At 40.4% G+C, this 21,756-nt stretch overlaps 1 protein-coding gene across 6 annotated transcripts in view; it reads left to right on the forward strand.

Moving 5' to 3' along the window:
• ZBTB7A (zinc finger and BTB domain containing 7A) overlaps positions 1–21,756 on the forward strand; it is a 115,818-nt gene that overhangs the window by 26,798 nt on the left and 67,264 nt on the right. The window contains exon 3 of one of the 6 annotated variants that reach the window (XM_075204849.1): positions 3,799–3,934. The exons of 4 other annotated variants lie outside the window; for them this stretch is intronic. In XM_075204849.1, the coding sequence (XP_075060950.1) occupies positions 3,799–3,901 (103 nt within the window). In that variant the 3' untranslated portion in view covers positions 3,902–3,934. Of the gene's footprint in view, positions 1–3,798; positions 3,935–20,012; positions 20,482–21,756 lie in introns of those variants that run through there. One more of the 6 variants, XM_075204848.1, reaches the window with a different exon arrangement.

The raw sequence follows: 21,756 nt of genomic DNA on the forward strand, positions 1-21,756 counted from the left end.
CACCCTGCCTCCAAAAGCTTCACTTGGGATTCAAAGAAGTCTCTAAAGGACTGTCTTATCTCCTCTTCCTCTAGGAGCTTAGAGTTCAGGTGCCAAAGGCCCCTACCTTTCTGAAGAGTCTCCGAGGCATTTAAGGATACACTGAGGTAAATGTGGTTAGAGAACTCTACTGGCTCTAGCTCTGGAGCCCAAGTTTTCGAGCTCTCCTTAACGAAAACCCTATCTATTCTACACCTCCAGCTACCTCTATAATAAGTGAAACCCGTGAGGTCTGGAAAAAGGTGAACATGCACATCCACCAGACCTGCCTGTCTTACCATACTAACTAGAAAAATGGAATAATAGCCCAGAGAACCCCTTAAACTTTCCCTGTCTTTGGTCCTAATAATGGTGTTAAAACCACCACCAAAGACAATCTGCTGAGTCCAAAAAAAATATGGCTTTATCTCCCTGAAAAGACACTTCCTTTCCCATTTGGTTTGTGGACCATAGATGTTGATCAATCTCAGGTCATGTCCTCTCAGGTTGACATCCAAAACCATACATCTACTTACTTGGAGCTCTATAACTCGTTGGACAGTTATCATGTCGGTAAAAAGGACTGCCACCCCACCGTACGGCTCGGCAGCAAGAGACCAGTATGAAGGCCCACGCCTCCACTCCCTCTTGGCTTTATGTAGGTCAGCTAATCGACCTATTCTGGTCTCCTGCAAAAATAAAAAATCAGCCTCAACTGTGCTGAAAAAATTAAAGGCCATGTAACAAGCACGTTCGGACCGAATTGATGCCACGTTAATGGTGGCAAACCTTATGGGCTGGGAAGCCATCCTTCAGAGTTATACAAGTAGGATCCTGATTACTACTTCTTTACTTGTTTCACAGAATCGTCATCAGAAGATGCCCACCTTTTAAAACTGACCCCCACTGGCAAGGTGTCCCCTTCCCGGAAAACCAAAGAAGACTTACCACCCACCATCCTATTTACACTATCAACAGGACTCAAAATGTCATCCACCAAGGGTTCTAATACCACCCTCTGTGGGTCAGGGGGTCTCCCTGGGACTGAGAAACCTGATTCGATGATGATGGGGGGTGAGAAGATGAGAGTCTGACTATTCACTTTCAGGTCAGACCCCTCACCCTCCAGATCAGAGGGACCCGGAAGAAGAGGAACTGGAGCCAACTCCTCCACAGTAAAGGACTTAGGGAGAGAAATGACTGGCTGCTTTAGAAACACTTCCTTAGATGTCTTAATTAATGATATTTTACCCTGTACATCAGACTTATCCTTAGGTTTTCTATATTCAGAGGCCCCAATCTTTTTGTGTTTTCTAGTCACTTTTGGTCTGAAACTCAGTTCACCTTCCCCTGACCTAACCACCTCCCCTTCCATTTCCTCATCACTCGAAAAAAACAAAAACCTATTTGATAACGCTAGACTATCACTGCCTTTTTCCTTAGCCTGATTTCTTCTCCCCCTTCTACCTTGCACAACAAAAGGTTGCTCTTTAGTCACCTTAGAGAGAGCAGAAGCTGAAGTACTTGGCTGTTCTTGAACTAATGAAAGGGCAGGAATAGCGGGAACAATCTTCAAGGCAGAACTCCCCTCTACCAACACTACTTCCCTTGCCTCCATGTCCTCTACTACTCTAACCAACTCTGCATCAGGGATATACCCACTGTTATTATGTGATGCATGAGGGCATCCACTAAAAGGATGCCCCATTTCCCCACAAAGATTACAGCATATTCTTACACAACCTCTAGCCTCATGCCCCACTTCACCACATTGACCACAGTTTTGGGAGGGGCAGCTGGCACTGAGGTGGCGAAAATCCCCACAACGGTGGCACATCCTAGGCTGACCTGGACAAAAGCATTGTATTTTGTCATGCCCTATGAACGCAGCCGATGGTATATGCACCAGGCCAGGCTCCGTGCACCGTAGATCAACCATGGCTGACCATCCGCCACTCCAGACACCATAGCTATGATCAGGTAACTTGAGTAAAGGAGACACCAGTGTTGTATATCTCTTTAACCAAAATGTGAGGTCAGATGAGGGTAAAGATTCATTCCTCACCAAAATCGTTATTTTCACACGCTCCTGTTTTGTAATAGTAATAGCTCTATAACTTGACCACGGATCTGTTCCCCTGCATCCTGCCCAACGGGTCCAAAAAGCCTGCAAACCACCTCAGAACAACTAGAGAATGTATTAGATTTGGGTCTAATCTGCAGGTCACAGGAATTTACAGCAGGGTAAGTAGTTGTCAAAGCAGGTTCTTGAAACAAAATTATGTTTTATTAGCTCAAGTAATCCTAACAAGGACAATTCACAGTCACTAGTTGAAGGTACTAATGACAGCTAGAAATGTACAGATGGTGTGATACATTACATATTCAAACAGCCCACTTTTTATACAGTGCTGGCATAAATCCTGGCAGGGGGTAACGCTGCCCCCTGATCCTCCCCAGCCCCAACAAGTTATTTTTAGTATCAGGATACAATATGTTTCCCCAACCATGGATTTTCCTTCAGTGCAAAGTGAACAATATTTACACTACTCTGCTATATACTAAAACTTGCTGCTTGCATTATATGAGATGCAGCCACACCAGACAGGTGCGTGTACAGGCTAACAGACGTTTGGGGCACTGAGCGATGAATAGTTCTAAATAGCATGCGTTTACCTGTCTCTAGACAGCATCAAAACACATCCCCTCCATGAATATGCTAACTTGGGACTTCTATAGAAAAGTCACAAAACCCCAAACAAGACATTTCCATACAAAACACATCTCAATGTCACACGATAAGTGCATTTGCAACTATATACATTGGTGTCTGCACCATTAATTGAAATACATTTCTAAAATAAATTATTTCTACATGATCCAGCCACAAAAAAAGTTATTTATAAGTGATCCAGCCACATCCCTTTTCTGTCACCCTGAGGGTAGTGCGCGTGCTTTAAGAAGAGAAGCATACGTTTGGATTTGTCAAACACATAGTCAATCCTCTCCCCCTGTGCTAACTGCCATGCTTGTCTTGTAGATTCAGATCTACTGGTTATGTATTTACAGTTTTCCTCCAATTCCTTTTCTTTTTGTCTAGACGACTTTTTTTATTTCTGCCGCTACAGTGATTAGTGCCCCTTTCAAAAGAGCTTTAAATGCGTCCCAGACTATCGGAGGCTGTGCTGTCTCACAATTATCTGCAAAGAACCCCTCCCACTGACTTCACCAATGTTGTTCCCATGTCCATCAGGGAAAGGCAGAAAGGACTGACCACTAGTAATGGCAAAGTCAGTAGACAGGAGAAGAGGCGAGTGGTCAGAGAGTCCTGTGGCTTTATATTCTATCACACCTACTGCCGGCACTAGGGAATGGGAGAAAAGAGCTAGTACAATTCTTGAGAATCATTATATGATGTGGAAACTTTGCTATGAATTCACCACATTTTTTAGTACCTCACTATTGTACGGTGGGTGTATATATACCGCTAGGAGAAGTACTGGAGCCCAATTGATAGCAGCTTTCATTAGGACATGTCTCCCTCCAGAGTCCACCTGGAGTTTTTCTAGAGATAAACCAAGACGCCTGTGCACAAGCCCTTGAGAATTGGTGGTATGAGTGGAGTGATACTCCTCACCCACCCAGAATTTCTTTAAGAAGAGTACTCTTTCACCATGTAAATGGGTCTCAAGCAAACAAACAATGTCAGAGTCATTCTTCTTAATTTGACGGATAACCAGAGAGCGTTTCACACTATTATTTAAGCCCTTTACATTTCAGGAGAGAAGTCTCAACTCCTTGTCAGATGCGCCAGTGTACATGCAGAATTCACATATTGTTGCAACGGATCCCTGTAACGGATTTTATCTGTATTGAAAAATAGGGACATTTCTGAACCTATGGTAATGGGATTGCTGCTCATCACTACAAAGAAGGTATGTGGCTGGTGCAGTTTAAGTTGCTTTATCCAGAAAGTAATTCATCTTAGAATTAACCTGAAGTCTGTGTAAATCATTTCTCCATTTAAGTTAAATTATAAATAGGCTTATTGAATTCATTGTTGCTTTTGTCTTAATCACTTGAGTGAGCACTAAGCAGGGAACAGATCAACTTGCAAGACAAGAAAAATTTATTCCGTTGTTGACTTGCAGGAAATTGTTATAGGGGTTTTCAACATTTTAAAAGAAATCAAGTAAACTCTCTCTTCCCGATATTACTACTTTTACTGAATTTACAATGGTCCTGGCACTCACATATAGCTGGGACCCTCTGCTCATCACCTAAAGTGTTGTTAAGGAAAGTGGCTGCTGATTAGAAATGTAGCAGCTCTTCCAATTAACAACTGGTTTCATTTAGAATAATTGCTTCAGATCAGTCATGCTACATAGAGAAAGCAGAGCATTAGTGAATCTGGGTTATATCTTGTGGTATATGTGAGTACCAGGACCTTACTAAATACAGCGGATGGAGGAAGGCCAAAGGAGAGATTTCTGTAGAAGTAATATTTAACAGAGCAGAGGAGATTTAATAGAAATGTATTTAAAGTGGAAAACACCTTTAAAGACTTAAAGTAGCAATTTAAGAAGTGTTTAAATAACTGTGTTTGTGTGGAAGCGTGATTCCTTTTGTGTTAGCGTGCATGAAAGTGGGTGCTTGTATTCTACAGATACATTTGTACACATGCACTAACGCATATATGCTTGTTATTAGAGATAACCAAAACTTTCAAAACTATATTGTGAAGTATTTGCATTTGGTCACATAAATTTTGCAGCTTTCACCAGCAGTTAGGTTTTAGATGTTTCTGTGCTCACTGATTGCATACTATGAGGTAGATTTATTAAAACTTCTAAAATGGAAACGTGGAGGTGTTACATATAGCAACCAACCATTTTCTAGCTATCATTTTCTAGAATATGCTGGATAAATGATATCTAGAATATGATTTTTCCATTTTAGAAGTTTTGATAAATAAATGTTTTATGTTATGTTATATACTTTTTGATACCAGCTCAACAGTGGCTCTTTGTTTCCAAATTATCATTGTAAATAGTTGATGCATAAGAAACTATAGTTTCTAATAGATAAACCTATATTTATCATTTGTTATTTTTAAGTATATGTTGAGTATGTAGGTGACAGATTTCAATAAATAGACGGGTTAAATGAAAATCAAAACGGTATGAAAAGACTAGAATAGAATACAGGACTTTTGCAATAGATAAATCCTAATGCCTATTTTCTTCGGCATAGATCAGTTATCAGTAACTCATGTTATGCATAAATTCATACCTACCAACTTTGGCAAGTTGTGCTCCGGGAGATGGGGGGGTGGGAGTGTGTGGTTTGGGCTCGGCGAAAAGCATTATTTGATCCCTCTGCCTAAACTGACATCACATTTTGTAACCTATTACAGCAGGGGACGAGGGCATGATGACGCACAAATTGCGCACCGCCCCATCACTTAAATAACCAGGAACTGGGGGTTTGCCCTACTCTCCCGGGAGTCCAGGAGGACTCTCAGAAATTTGGGAGTCTCCGGAACATTCCAGGAGAGTAGGCAACTATGCATAAATTTAACAGCATTGAATCACCAAACCAACATATTTACAAATTCAATTAATGGGACATAATTATCAACATTATTTTGTTTAATATTTTGTTTAGTGCACCGTTCCACATACACAACCTAATGATGATTTTGTGCAGATAAAATTTTACAAAGAATGTTTCTATTTCTACTGTTTTCCAAAAGAAATGCAATATGAGATATTGTTGGGTAAAATTCAGGGTGAAGATTAGCTGCTTTCTATGCATTGACACATACTGCCCACACAGACAATAATGTACTGCACTAACAGGAAGGCCACAATTGTATGCAGACTATTTATTTTTCTCTATCCTTCTTTACCTGCAAGTTCATTCCCTTGCATTATGTTTGAATGAGTGTTCTCTTCTTGGAGATAAGTGTCTGAGCTACAGTTTCTTTTTTATGCTGCTGCTTCTCTTTTCAGTCTCAATAACATGTAACTTTTCACTATGCTGTAAACAATATGTACTTTGTATTTTAGCTAATTAGTTAAAAGAACAGTCCCATAAAAAAAATTGTGTTTTTGAATTGAAACTTCTTTGGCGACACCTAGTAAAAATTGTTCATGCAGATAGCAATGTGTAATGGAAGTGATGTCATGCACTTCCCCAACACACTGCATGAATACTCTGAACGGCAGAGTTATATAACCCCTATCCATAAGTTTTCTGGCAAACACAAATGAACAGCAAAGTGCACCACTTGCAAACTTTCTCTGGCACAGAGCCCTGATGCCAATCATGTCTGCTCTTGCTCCGCCCCTTTGTTATGCTGGCAATCAGCGAGCAGTAGAACACCACTTGCTGCTGTGAGACTGTCAAAATGTAAAAGGCTGCTTGGGATGGTGGACGATGGGCTCCGGGGACTCTGATCCACTGTCATTGACTGCATCTAACCCAGCGGTGCATGACCCCCCTGGACTGACTCTCTCCCCTGGGCCTGACCTCAGGAGGCAGGAAGCAGAGGCATTCATTATATTGGAAGGGCGGGAGTGATGTACAGATACAGATATTAGCTGCAAATACCCTTGAATAATGTAAATATACAGGTTCTGTTTATTATTGTATATATGTATAAAAGCAATGTTATTTGTTATACCTAGTTTTTGCAATTATATTGAGTGGGTTGAATGTTGAAAATGTTTTGAGTGATACCTAAGGCCTCATACGTCCCATATCCATTCAAAACAATACTGAATTTCCTGCTTGTAACAAACAATAAACAATACAGTGAATTTTCCCTCTACTATTTAGATGGTTTAGGACAAAGTCCCTCCATAAATACCACTGCATCTCCCTCATTGTCCTACAAGCATAGGGTTATTTTTTGCTTACAGGTATAGGATTTTTTTTGCCTACTCACTCTACCCACCTTTACCTACACTCCCCAGTTCTCTTCAATTAAGGTTGTTTTTTCATTCTTTAACATACTTTTTTACAGCATTTTTCTTGGTCTTCAAATATACCCCCCAACCCTCTATATGTTTTTGTAAAGACGTTGATTTTGGAAGCTTAGCTTTGTGATTGAAGCATACAAATATGTATTTAAACATTGGCCAAGGCAGTTAAAAGATATCCTGACCCAAAACCCAAAACAAATTTTGGTGGAGTTTGAGGAGATGAAAAACCACATACTTACCTTCCACTCTCAGTTTACTAGATTTAGCTCCACCCAAAACATTTTTTAGTATTGAATGAAGCTATCCTTAATTTGCTTCTCATGCATTCCTACAGCTGGTTTTGGTTGGGAAATAGAAATAATTTCTTTTGATGTAACAAGGCTTATATGATATCACATAGCATTGCTCCTGTGGTGTGGAAAGCTTTGAAATCTCTGGCTTTTTCAGTTTTCCCTTACACGTTAATATTGTGACACTCATTCACGAAGAACATAGCACATAGTAAACAAGCACGAAGACGAAAAGTACGTTGGGGTCAGGTCGTCGGACTGAAGTCACGATCCCTGAACACAGTGACTGGGATGGCAGCAAAACTTTGCCGCTGCTAATATGCAGTCCTTAATTTAAAATGAATTGATCTAAGAATAACCACTTAGCAACCATCATGAATAATAAAATCTCAGCCACCTGCGACTAACTGAGCCAATAAATAAACGTGGATTAAAATACTTTTGGTAGTGATGCAAAGAAATAACATTCACATTATAAGTAAATGAAGGGAATGAAAGGCAAAACATAATATGAAAGGCTGGGAACTTTAAATGAATACTTTCACATGTAGTTAAATCAAATATAATGTCACTTAATACTCTTAGTATTCACCTAATGTTATAAAGAGGTGAGGAGCTTTTATGCATTTTATAATCAATTAGCAAACACAGTGTATAACTGAAATAGCAAATATGATGCTTAAATCAGCATGTCTTCTATAAAACAAATACTGTGTTCTTAATGAGTACATATAGAACCATATTTGGAACTATACGAATAATCTTTGAAAATAATTTCTTATATATTATCACACATAACCATAGTTTTAAAAATCACAGTACTTAAATTGTAAATACAACACGTAAACTAGTATTTACCAGTGGTGGTGAGCTATGTTTTGTACTTATAAAACAGATCACCACCAAGGCTTAATATTCTACCATTTAAATAATTTAAATATCTGCAGTTTAGAGTAAAATCATTTTGAAAAATACAATCAAAGATAAAGCTGCATATATTAATCAGTTAGCAATCTGCACATTACTGCAGCATCAGTGTATGCATACCAGCTTAATATAGTCTTTACTACTTATAACAAAACACTCAGTTCAGCCCTAGACAATGCAGCTCCAGAGCGCCACTGGAGGAAATCTTGTTCCTATCCCGATTTCCTCCACTATAAATTCATCCTTTCATCTTACAGCACTGCTCTTTCAATTGCTAAACAAACATTCTTCAAATCTCTAATATCCACCAAGTCTTCTAACCCACATCGCCTCTTTGTCACCTTCAACTCACTTCTCGCCCCACCTGCACCTACTTCTCCTTCCTGCCTCACTGCCCATGATTTTGCCACCTACTTCAAAGCAAAACATTCTACAAGATATTTCCTCATGCCAAATTCCACTCACTCTACAAACCTTTACATACACTTCCCAATCCACCTTTAATTCATTCTCTCCAGTAACTGAAGACAAAATCTCTGCACTCATCTTATCATCTCACCCTACAACCTGTCCACTCGACCCTATTCCCTCCCAACTACTCCCTCTCCTCCACTGCATGCCCACCTCTAACACTTCTTCAACCTGTCTTTCTCTAACTGGCACATTTCCATCCTCCTTTAAACATGCTCTCATCTTACCTTTTCTAAAGATACCATCTCTCAACCCAGCCTCTTTCTCCAACTACCGCCCTATTTCTCTCCTCCCCTTTGCCTCTAAACTACTTGAGCGTTTAGTGTACAAACGCCTGTCTCACTTTCTCTCCTCTCATTCTATTCTTGACTCTCTGCAATCAGGCTTCCGCCCCCAACATTCCACTGAAACTGCTCTCACAAAAGTGACCAATGATCTACTTACTTCAAAATCTAATGGTAATTTCTCCATACTAATTCTCCTAGAAGTCTACTGCTTTTGATATTGTTGATCTCCCTATTCTCATACACACCCTTCACTCCATTGACACAGTTCTTTCCTGGTTCACTTCCTAACTATCAAACTATTTTTTAGTGTTTCTACCTCTGGCACATCTTCCCCTCCACTCTAACTCTCTGTTGGGCTCCCACAAGGCTCTGTTATTGGCCCTTTACTTTTTTCAATGTACACCTTTTCTCTTGGGGAACTAATTCACTCATTTGGCCTCCAATACCACCTCTACGTTGATGACACCCAAATCTGTATCTCTTCCCCAGACCTCTCTTCTTCTGTACTGTCTTGTGTAACCAACTGTCTTTCTTCTATCTCCACATGGATGTCCCAATGCTACCTAAAGCTCAACATGTCCAAAACAGAGCTTATTTTCTTCCTTCCTGCCAGAGTCACCACCTGCACTCAAATCTCCCTCACTGTCAATAACACCACAATTTACTCAGCCTCCCTGTCACAGATTTAGGGTATTTGCTTACTGATTTTTGCACTACTCACCCAAGAGGTGCGGAGTCTAACGTGTTCCTGGTTTTCACCAGGGACCCCCGCAAGGAAGTGTGATCTTAGCTGCGGGAACACGCAGGTCGCGGTCCTCTAAGGGAGTAATCAGTGAAGCAGTAGATGAAAGCGGTGTCGTACAGGCCCAGTCCAAATCGTGAATTCAGGAGATGTCCAAGGGAAAGTTCAAAGCCGTAGTCAGGAAAGCCGGGTCGAGGTCAGAAGCACAGGGGGAAGAGTCAAATATCAAGCCGAGGTCAAGTTCACAGGGAGCACAGAACAGGGGTAGTAAGTAACAAGCCGGGTAATACACAGGAAGCGCTGGAAACGGTACACAGGAACGCTGGAGCTAGGATGAGACCTAATACTCTGGCACTCTCCATGTGCCAGAGTGAGGCTTTTATACAGGTGCAGTCCAATCACTGGCAGTGGTGACGCTAAACACCACCGCCGGAGTTACTAGGAAGCGTTCCGTTGCCTAGCAACGGAACGCGCGACCGCTGACCCGGAAGTACGCTCGGTTGCCTGGCAACCGAGCGCTCTGTCACAGAAGCAGACGTCCGTCTCTGTGCGGCAGGCATAGCACGGAGACGGCGTCTGACAGTACCTCCTCCCCTACTTTGTTGGATAGATCTTTGTTTGAAGAACTGTTTCAATAACCGTGGGGCGTGGAGATCTTCTTTTTGCACCCAGGATCTCTCTTCTGGCCCAAAGCCTTTCCAATGTACTAAGAATTGGTGTCGTCCATGAAGGATACGGAAATCCAGGATACGACTAACTTCAAATTCTTCACCTTCCGTAGTACGTACAGGAGCTGGACGATGAGGCGACTGATGAAATTTATTGAGTACAAGTGGTTTGAGAAGAGAGATATGAAAGACATTGTGGATCTTCAGGGAAGGGGGTAACCGGAGTCTGTAGGTTACTGCATTGATCACATGTGTTATGGAAAAGGGACCAATATAACGGGGAGCCAATTTTTGAGAAGGTACTCTTAACTTAAGGTTACGTGTGGATAACCATACTTTGTCGTGAACCTATAAAAGAGGGACCAGTCTCCGATGGCGGTCTGCTGCTTGCTTATAGCGTAGGGAAGTCTCTTGGAGTCTAGCTTTTGTGTTAGACCAAATCTGAGAAAGGTTCCGCATGACATCCTCCACTGCGGGAACTGACAAGGAACTTTGGCTGGAAAAATCTGGGAGGGTGGGTTGGGAACCATAAACAATAAAAAATGGAGAGGCACCAGTAGACTCGTGATGATGAATATTGTGAGAAAACTCCGCCCAGGGCAAGAGATTAGCCCATTCTGCTTGATTATCTGAAGAAAAACATCGTAAGAAGACTTCGAGATCTTGGTTAACCCGCTCTGTTTGACCATTGGTTTGTGGATGATAACCTGATGAAAACTTGAGGTCAGACCCAAGTATTTTACAAAAGGCCCTCCAGAATTTGGAAACGAACTGCACTCCACGGTCAGAGATGATCTCACGAGGACATCCATGAAGTCTAAATATTTCTTTAATGAAGATAGAAGCTAACTGAGAAGCAGATGGTAGAGCAGACAAAGGTACAAAGTGGGCCATTTTAGAAAATCTGTCCACAACAACCCAAATAGTGGTGTATCCATTGCTGGGGGGAAGGTCTGTGATGAAATCCATGGATATGCTTTGCCAAGGGAAATCTGGAATGGGAAGTGGTTGAAGGAGTCCAGAAGGGGCCATTCTGGGGTTCTTACAACGGGCACATGTATCACAAGAAGCCACAAAACTTCATACATCTGAATGTAGTGTCGGCCACCAATATCTCTGACGAAGAAATTCAAGAGTTTTCTTAACACCAGCGTGTCCTGCCAATTTAGAGGAATGCGCCCAGCGGAGGGCTTTAATTCGTAAATTAGGCTCTAAGAAGGAACAGCCCCTTGGGGGTGTCTTGGCCGTGGTTTTGGTAAGGGCGATAACCCTGGTAGGATTTAGAATGGGTAGGGGTTCCGAGGAAGTACAGAGATCCGTGTTGTCAAAAGATCGAGATAGAGCATCAGCTCGGATGTTCTTGGATCCTGGGTGGTAGGTCAGGATGATATCAAAACGTGCGAAGAACGATGCCCATCGAGCTTGGCGTGGATTAAGGCATCGAGCCTCGCTAACATAAAGCAGGTTTTTATGATCGGTAAGGACCGTTACTGGATGACGTGAACCTTCAAGTAAGTGTCGCCACTCCTCTAGGGCAGCCTTGATAGCTAGTAACTCTTTGTCACCAATTCCATAATTCTTCTCGTGGGATAAAAAATTTTTGGAAAAGAACCCGCAAGGTAAATGAGAACCGTTTTTGGATTTTTGGAAGAGTACTGCCCCCACACCTATAGCAGAGGCGTCAACCTCTAGAAAAAAGGGTTCAGATTGATCCGGTTGAGACAGGGCTGGAGCGGATGAAAAGGCCTGTTTCAGGAGATTAAATGCCTTTAGGGCTTCTGGAGACCAATTCCTGGGGTTGGCTGATTTTCGTGTCAGCGCTGTTATAGGTGCAATAATGGAGGAGAACCCTTTAACAAATTGTCTGTAATAATTGGCGAATCCAATAAACCTTTGGATGGCCTTGGTGCCCTGGGGAAGAGGCCAGTTGGTAATGGCAGACACCTTTAGTGGGTCCATGCTTAATCCTGCTCCGGAAACAATGTACCCAAGGAAAGAGATATGTTCCACTTCAAAGATACATTTTTCTAATTTGCAGAAGAGTCGATTAGCTCGTAATCGGAGTAAGACTTCCTTCACATGGTGTCGATGGGAGGCAATGTCTTGGGAAAAGATTAGAATGTCGTCCAAATAGACAACGACAAAGTGATATAAACAGTCTTGGAAGATTTCATTAACGAAGGATTGAAATACTGCGGGGGCGTTACTAAGCCCGAATGGCATGACTAGATATTCGAAATGTCCGTCCCGCGTGTTAAACGCGGTCTTCCACTCGTCTCCTTGACGGATCCGTACTAAATTGTATGCCCCTCTGAGATCTAGTTTGGTAAAGATGCGGGCTCCACTAATCTTGTCGAAAAGGTCCATAATAAGGGGTAATGGATAACGGTTCTTGATAGTAATTTTATTTAGATGCCGATAATCAATACACGGGCGTAAGGATCCGTCTTTCTTTTTAACAAAGAAAAATCCTGCTCCGGCTGGAGAAGATGATTTTCTAATGAACCCTCGGGCTAGGTTTTCAGATATGTATTGTGACATAGCTTGGGTCTCCGGTAAGGACAGGAGATACGTCCTACCACGAGGAATTTCTTTTCCCGGGATTAATTCAATCGGACAGTCCCACGGGCGATGGGGTGGAAGAATCTCTGATCTTTGTTTGGAGAAGACGTCCTTAAAGGCTAAATAGACCGAAGGTAATGTACAGGTTTTAGAATTCGTCTGAGTATGACAGACTTGAAAGCGGTGTGAGGGAATACATTGCTTATGACACTGCGGGCCCCAGGAAATAACCTCCGCACGAACCCAGTCAAATTGAGGAGAATGGTTCCGGAGCCAAGGAAGACCCAGTATCAGTGGGTTAATAGACTGTGGTAATACTAGGAATTGGATCCACTCTTGATGTAAGGCTCCTACCAACAATTGAACCGCACTCGTAATGCTGGAGATGACACCGTTGCTGACACGGTTACCATCCACGGCAGTGAGGGTAAGCGGTTGGGGCAGATCTTGAATGGTTAACTGGAGCTCTGAAGCAAGAGAGGCCGAAATAAAATTTCCTGCGGCACCGGAGTCCACGAAGGCAGAGATTTGTTGGGGTCCTTTAGTAGTCAAGAGCTGGACAGGCATGAGAAACTCGAGATTGGAGGTGGAGTAGGGAGTGGAAACGGTGACTCCTAAGGCGGCCTCCCTCTTACCGTCTAGGAGGAGGCGTTTCCCGGTCTCTTGGGACAGAGACTTAGAACGTGACCAGACTCCCCACAATATAGACATAATCTCTGCTTGAACCGTCTCTCGCGTTCTTCAGACGTTAGTTTAGAGCGGCCAAGCTGCATAGGTTCTTCAGTGGAAGATATTGGGTTTTGAAATTGGGGAGCCAAATGGGGAGTCCGTCTTGTAGAGGACCTTTCTGAACTTCTCTCTCTGAAACGAAGATCGATCCTGATACATAATGAAACGAGGGCGTCCAACTCCGAGGGGAGTTCTCTGGTAGCCAATTCGTCCTTAATTCGATCGGTAAGACCCTGCCAGAAGGAAGCAATGAGGGCTTCATTGTTCCATCGAAGCTCAGAGGAGAGAGTCCGAAATTGTACGGCATACTGCCCGACAGACATAGAACCTTGTCGCAGGTTCAATAGGCTAGATGCGGCAGAAGAGACTCTGCCCGGTTCGTCGAAGACCTTCCTGAACATGTCAATAAAAGCTGCGGAGTCCTCCAGCAAAGGGTCATTGTGCTCCCATAATGGGGATGCCCAGGCCAGGGCTTGCCCACTAAGTAGCGAAATTATGAAGGCTACCTTGGTACGTTCTGAGGAGAATGCTGTAGAGTTACACTCAAATTGAATGGCACACTGGTTAAGGAACCCTCTACATCTTTTTGGATCCCCGTCAAACTTATCGGGGGAAGGTATTCTTAGTCCAGTAGTGGCGGCTGGAGGGGCAGCAGGAGCCGCAGGGGACACTGCAGAGCGAGAAGGAGCCGCAGATGGTTCCGTCGGAGGGGTTTGTCCTGCCCGTAGAGAGTCCAGGCGAGATAGGATTCCCTGCACACACTGGAGTAAACGAGCCTGGTCCGCCTCCTGCTGTTCCACTCGGCGGCCCAGGTGGATAATGAGGTCCCGAGTTGTAGGTTCACCTTTTCCATCTGACGTCATGGCCAGAGTATACTGTCACAGATTTAGGGTATTTGCTTACTGATTTTTGCACTACTCACCCAAGAGGTGCGGAGTCTAACGTGTTCCTGGTTTTCACCAGGGACCCCCGCAAGGAAGTGTGGTCTTAGCTGCGGGAACACGCAGGTCGCGGTCCTCTAAGGGAGTAATCAGTGAAGCAGTAGATGAAAGCGGTGTCGTACAGGCCCAGTCCAAACCGTGAATTCAGGAGATGTCCAAGGGAAAGTTCAAAGCCGTAGTCAGGAAAGCCGGGTCGAGGTCAGAAGCACAGGAGGAAGAGTCAAATATCAAGCCGAGGTCAAGTTCACAGGGAGCACAGAACAGGGGTAGTAAGTAACAAGCCGGGTAATACACAGGAAGCGCTGGAAACGGTACACAGGAACGCTGGAGCTAGGATGAGACCTAATACTCTGGCACTCTCCATGTGCCAGAGTGAGGCTTTTATACAGGTGCAGTCCAATCACTGGCGGTGGTGACGCTAAACAACACCGCCGGAGTTACTAGGAAGCGTTCCGTTGCCTAGCAACGGAACGCGCGACCGCTGACCCGGAAGTACGCTCGGTTGCCTGGCAACCGAGCGCTCTGTCACAGGAGCAGACGTCCGTCTCTGTGCCGCAGGCATAGCACGGAGACGGCGTCTGACACTCCCGCTGACTTGGTGTCACACTTGACTCCACCCTCTGCTTTATTCCTCACATCCAGACTCTCCCAGTTCTGTAGACTCCACCTTAAAAACATTGCCAGAATACGTCCTTTTCTTACTCAACATGCTAACAAAACTCTTATCCATTCTCTCATAATCTCCCATCTTGACTATTGCAACCTCCTGCTATCTGGCATTCCTGACACCATACTTCAATCCATCCTAAATGCTGCTGCAAGACTGATCTACTACTCTCACTGCTGCACCACTTTGTAAATCCCTACACTGGCTACCTATGTCCTCCAGAATTAAATTCATATTACGCACCCTTACCTACAAAGCCCTCAACAACACTACCCCTGCATACATCTCAAATCTCATATCAAAATACTCACCCTCCTGCCTTCTTAGATCTACCTCTGACCTGCGCCTTGTCTCGTCTCTAGTAACCACTTCTCACTCCTGCCTACAAGACTTCTTTCGTGCTGCTCCCCACTTATGGAATTCCCTACCACGCTCAATCAGACTTTCCTACTGCCTTGAAATCTTTAGATGCTATTTGAAAACCAATCTCTTTTTAGAGTTGACCTTATCCTCGAAAACACTATTCACACTAATGCACCCTCACAACTATCCCAATCTCCATTCTGAAACACATTTACTCCTCTTATTTCAGCTGTGCCCTCTTCCACTTAGGATGTAAGCTTTCCAATTAGCAGCTCTATTGGGTATACGAGTTGTGGGTATAAAGTTGGCTGGGTGAAACTTGTGACAGGGCAGTGCAAGGATATAGCTTCTTATGAATGATAGGAAACAGATAATGGGGCATATTCAATTGTCTGTTTTCCGCGCCGCGTTAAAAATATTACCGTTATTACGGTAATAGTTGCAAGCTGAAATCCAGCAAGAAAACTACCGTAATAATAAGATTTTCTGCCGACAATTGAATATGAACCGATGAGTCTATATATAAAAATAGTTTAAGACATGCCTGGAGGATATCTGTGGATATTGTGACAATGTAGAATCCTTATAGATAGACATGCATGAAGAAAAAAACACAAGCAAAGTACTGATTAGGATTTGTTCTAAGTCATTTAAAAGAAGCAAAGGTTGGACAATGAAGCACTCCAGTCCATTATCCAAAAAGTATAGATTAAAACTGATTTTTATTGGTAACTATTAAAAGGCACTTATTAGTACATTGGTGATAGGCGAAATATCTTAAAAAATAGATAAGTGGAAAAAGGTAGAAATAAGTGAGTTTAAAATGTAGACCCTGGGGAGGGACTGATCCTATTTGGTCAAAATTTCACTTATAATATGGAACAGCAGTCTAATCCATAGTACTAAGACTGTGGGATAAATTGTTAATACAAAAATTGTTATCTTGGTTCCCAGTGTCATAGTAGGAGAACCATATATCTAGTTAAAGTCTCTCTATGATATAAAACTTAAGATATTGATATAAAATGTTATATTACTCAATTGTAATTATCAAAGAAAATATTATGTGTGTATGAGGAAAAAGGAGGGGCATATAATGCACTGTTTAAAGTTTAAATAGGATCAGTTCCTCCCCAGGGTCTACATTTTAAACTCACTTATTTCCTTTTTACACTTCTATTTTTCTATTTTCTTAAGATATTTCACCTATTACCAATGTACTAATGAGTGCCTTTTTAATAGTTACCAATAAAGATTAGTTTTAATCTATACTTTTTGGATAAAGGACTGGAGTGCTTCATTGTCCAACCTTTGCTTCTTTTAAATCATAATCAACATTTAATTATATAGCGCCAGCAAATTCCGTAGCGCTTTACAATTGGGAACAAACATTAATAAAACAATACTGGGTAATACATACAGACAGAGAGGTAAGAGAACCCTGCTCACAAGCTTACAATCTATGGGACAATGGGAGTTTGAAACACAAGGGCATGTGCTACATCATATTGCACATTGGACCAGCTAGAATGCAAAGGTAAAAGTATTGAGTGGGCTGTGGGATCATTCACATAGCATTCTTCATCAGAGGTTTGTTGTCTTGTGTTAGCTGTGTAGAGGTTGGTAATAGGGTAACCTAGGGAGATTAAGATGCTGGTTGAGGAATATCATAAGCTTGTCTGAAGAGGTGGGTTTTCAGAGAACGCTTGAAGGTTTGAAGACTAGAGGTAAGTCTTACTGTGCAAAGGAGGGAATTCCACAAAGTAGATGCAGCCCGAAAAAAATCCTGTAACCGGGAATGGGAGGATGTGATGAGAGTGGAAGAGAGATGCAGATCTTGTTGCAGAACGGAGGTGTCAAGTTGGAAGATATTTTGAGACAAGTGAGGAGATTTATGTTGGTGCAATTGTGTTGGCGGTCTTGTTTGTTAGTAGAATAATTTTATATTGGATTAGTTGAAATACAGGCAACCAATGTAGAGACTGACAAAGTGGCTCAGCAGAGGAAGAACGGTTTGCAAGGAAAATCAATCTAGCCACTGCTTGCAAAATAGATTTGTTAAAGTAATAATTTAATTTCTTCAACAAAAGAAACTTTAAGAATAAAATTATATCATTGTTTATTTACAAAAGAAAATCTTGCACTGTGATAATATCACTCTCATTTTCAGTCTCTGAAAACTCTGGTCTTCCACACCAGACAGTTACTTTTTATACCAGCAAAAGTAGGTTGTACTACAATTTACAAATGTCATATTACAATTGGCTGAGATGGCATATAGGCGTGTCTTGGTTCTTTTGAATCCAGGGGAGCAAATGGAGATTTTGGAGAAATTCTTGCAAGTCTTCGTTCACCACCTCTGATTAGAAACATCTGTTCTTTGAATTAACTCCTTCATTCCTGTTCATATCCCTCTCATCAGCTCACACGCAAGGATCCAATTTGATATAATAAAACCACATCAAATATAAGTGATATACTAAAATAAGATAAAACAATGTAAATATTTTCATATTAATAAATTGTCTTCATCCAAAATAAGACCTCTTTAACAGTTCTCTAAACTATCACAATATTATGATTATGAGGTTTAATTTGTTCATACAGTTCTATAATTTCTTCCCCTGTATTATTCACTCTCTTAATTTCTCTACTCAATGTTTTCTTACAAAATTTCAACAGTACTGGTATACATTTTAATACTAAATAGATAACTAACAATATTCTTAATATAAAGAGAAGAAATCTTCCTAATGAATGCATCAGTGATTGAAACCATGTACCAAAACCTGAAAAATTATTATTATATATTGTTTTTAATCGAACAACGAAAACCTTGTATCTACTGCAGATAATGTCATGTTATGTATGTTTGCAAAATCTCTCTTTACTTTTACTACTTCATCCATATAATTATCTTCTCTAGATTATGTTTTATTTGTCAAAAAGGTACAACTTTATGTTTCATACTTCATCTGTAATGTTATACAATAACCTCTTGTTTGTGCAGTAAAATAATTTAAGACCAATCTATGTTCTATTAACTATATTTTGAAAACTTGAAGCTCTTTTGCAACATAACAAAAGATTTCATCATTCACATTTGATATTTTATCAATCAGTGTAGCTAAACCTTGGATATAAAACCAATTCACATTTCTATATGCAATACCTATAACTTTTAATGTAATCCATACTTGTACACCAGTTGATTCACTAATAAGTTGTGATACTGGTGGTTGTTCACTCTTTTCATCACTTTTTTCCTTTCTTTTTATAGTCACATATCTATTAAATACTTTTTCGATACAATTTCCTTTAAATCATTTTGTGTAAATACATTAACAACTGGAATCACCTCACCTAGATAACATATTCTACCTAAATTTAATGGTATACACTTATATGCCTTACTTCCACATTTGTAAAATGTTATCTAATAAAATACATGGTATTGCTACATGTAATATATCTATGTATACAATATCTATAAACTTTCCATACTTGTTTTTCTCTAACTGTTCTTTACAATCACCATCTTGTAACATTATAATATTGTATTTTCATGCTACTGTTCCCAAAGATCTCTTTGATCCAACATATCTAAATTTTAGATTTATTTTTAAATGCAGGACTTTTCCCAAATTTACCTAGATGTTAATTTCTCTCATCTATAGGTCTATTAGTAAAATATATACATATAACACTTTCAGTCAATACATATGGCAACAATTTTAAGTAAAGAGGCCGTGTTTCATTCTATTTCCTATGAACTGGTCTTTCCTCTGGCAAATTAAGCAACTCTGTAAGATTTAAAGGTATTGGTAACATTTCAACATATTGGTGTCCATGTAGTGTATGTATACATATCCAACAATTAGTTTAATTGCTCGTCCTATAATACCATTGTACACCATTTCAGGAGGTTATTACAATATTGACATATACATATTTCAGTTGACAGTCTCTCATTACAATCTTCAGGTTCATCTCCAATTACTTATCTTTTAATTCTACCTTATATGTGTCATTATTGTATGTGTTATTAGTTATGAGTAGAATGAATGATGAAGACAGTTTTGATTCTCTATTTTTTACGACTATATGCCCCCATTCCCTCAAAACCACTACCGGATCTTACCATCAGGTCCTCATAACCAAATGTCCATAAAAAAAATAATATAAGGTATAACAATAAAAATAAATCATGCCTATTGCGTTAACAACAATGATAATAAGGATATTTTCCTTTGACTTCTGGGTCAGATTCTTCTTCCCGAATCACATCTTTGTCCAAGTCCTGAAACAATATTGTTATATATGGTTCCAAAACTTTATTAGTCTCTGTGTCTTTTCAGGTCACTGTCGGATCGACTGCCTTCTTGCAGTGGGATATGTGAATCCAAGTATCTTATTTCAGCAACTTTCAGTGCCGTGGTTATTCCCATCGATCTGTCAAATAACTAGAACATTAAAAATTTCTGACCATAACATTTTCCTGGTTGTATATACTGACAGTTCTCAATAGGCATTTGTAGTACAATCAGTTTTAAAGTCTCTTGTTGCTTTTGTAACTGCTTACTCATCTCATTCAGGTACTTAATAGTTACATCTTGAATGCATCTTAAAAGTCTTTTGCGGGCTGATAATAATATTGGGTTGTCTTCTGAACAAAATCTCATATGGTGAAAAAAATTGAATGGAAGTCTGGGAGTGGTTCTGATACTATAAAATATTAGAGATAAAACCTCTAACCAAATCATTCCTGTATTCTTCATCACTTTACTCAGTGTATTTTATATACCATTAAATTGTTTCAGTAACTTATTTTTTATTCTTAGTAAAATACATTTAAAAAAAAAAAACTTACACAATGAAATGTGTACCACTGTCATTCTCCATCATTGGTGATATATCATATCTATAAACAAACTCATATACCAATTTCTTTGCTGCAAATACTGCAGTGCAACTTGAGGTGGAATTATACTTCTATCCCATTTAGAAAACATGTCTACAAACATTAGTACATACTGTAGATTATGAAATTTTCTTATTATTATTTATTTATTTATTTTTTGGGATGAAGTCAATTTTATATTACCTGGAATAAGTCCCTGCAGGAGGGATATGTGATGGTTCTACAGATATGGCTTTACCTGGATTCTTCCCTCAGGCAAATAAAGCATGAACCAGCCTTTTTACCTGCATGAGAAGAGAAGCCAGGTGCATACTAGTAGGCCTCAAGTCCACACATACCATACTTGCCTAAATGAGTCAGACCATAGGCTGCTTCTGCCAGTGCCGGTAGGTAAGCCTTTGGGGCCACTGATCTATCTTTAACATCTTTCCATGTACCATTGGTATCTTGTACACATTCCTTCAACTTTCAGAGGGCCAATTCTTGTGGATAACAAAACTTTTACATTGATTAATTTCTGATCAGTAAGTAACTAAACCAACAACAAATTCAAGTCCTGTGAAGAAATGTAAATTAGTAATGGACTTCTTACTACACATATTGTAACTTTATTTGTCCTTTTATTACCTAATGAAATTGATCAGTATTACTTGTGTGATCTTAACACTTAATCACTACATGCAATGACATCTGAATAGCATCTAGCATCTTCTTCCCACGTTGAAAATGTGATATCAAAGTACCTACTACACTTAAACAATCTCTAAACCACCACAATGCACAGAATACATGTCTACTATCTGTGTAGATGTTTAATACTTTTGCATTGCACCAACTCAAACACTGTTGTGAGTGCTACTTGCATATCCTATACATAACTTTCCAGTCTCATTTTATCTATGATAACTACCATCTGTATAAAAAATTATACCTACTCCTAGTAACTGTGTATCCTCAATGTGAGATCTAGCAGTAAAGATTCTAGTCCAACAGTTCCATACAGTCCTAAATAGACATTAATTCAGAAAAAAATTCATATACTTATCAGTACTCTCATCCACCCTCTGTGCATTCCTATGCACACTAATAACAGTATTAAAGATATTACACCAACAAATGGTAAGATAAAGAAGAGCCATAAGATCTCATTTACAATTTACGAATCTGGCAGCGAAGACTTG

The sequence above is a fragment of the Mixophyes fleayi genome, chromosome 1 (assembly GCF_038048845.1).
Source record: "Mixophyes fleayi isolate aMixFle1 chromosome 1, aMixFle1.hap1, whole genome shotgun sequence".
Taxonomy (NCBI): Eukaryota; Metazoa; Chordata; class Amphibia; order Anura; family Limnodynastidae; genus Mixophyes; species Mixophyes fleayi.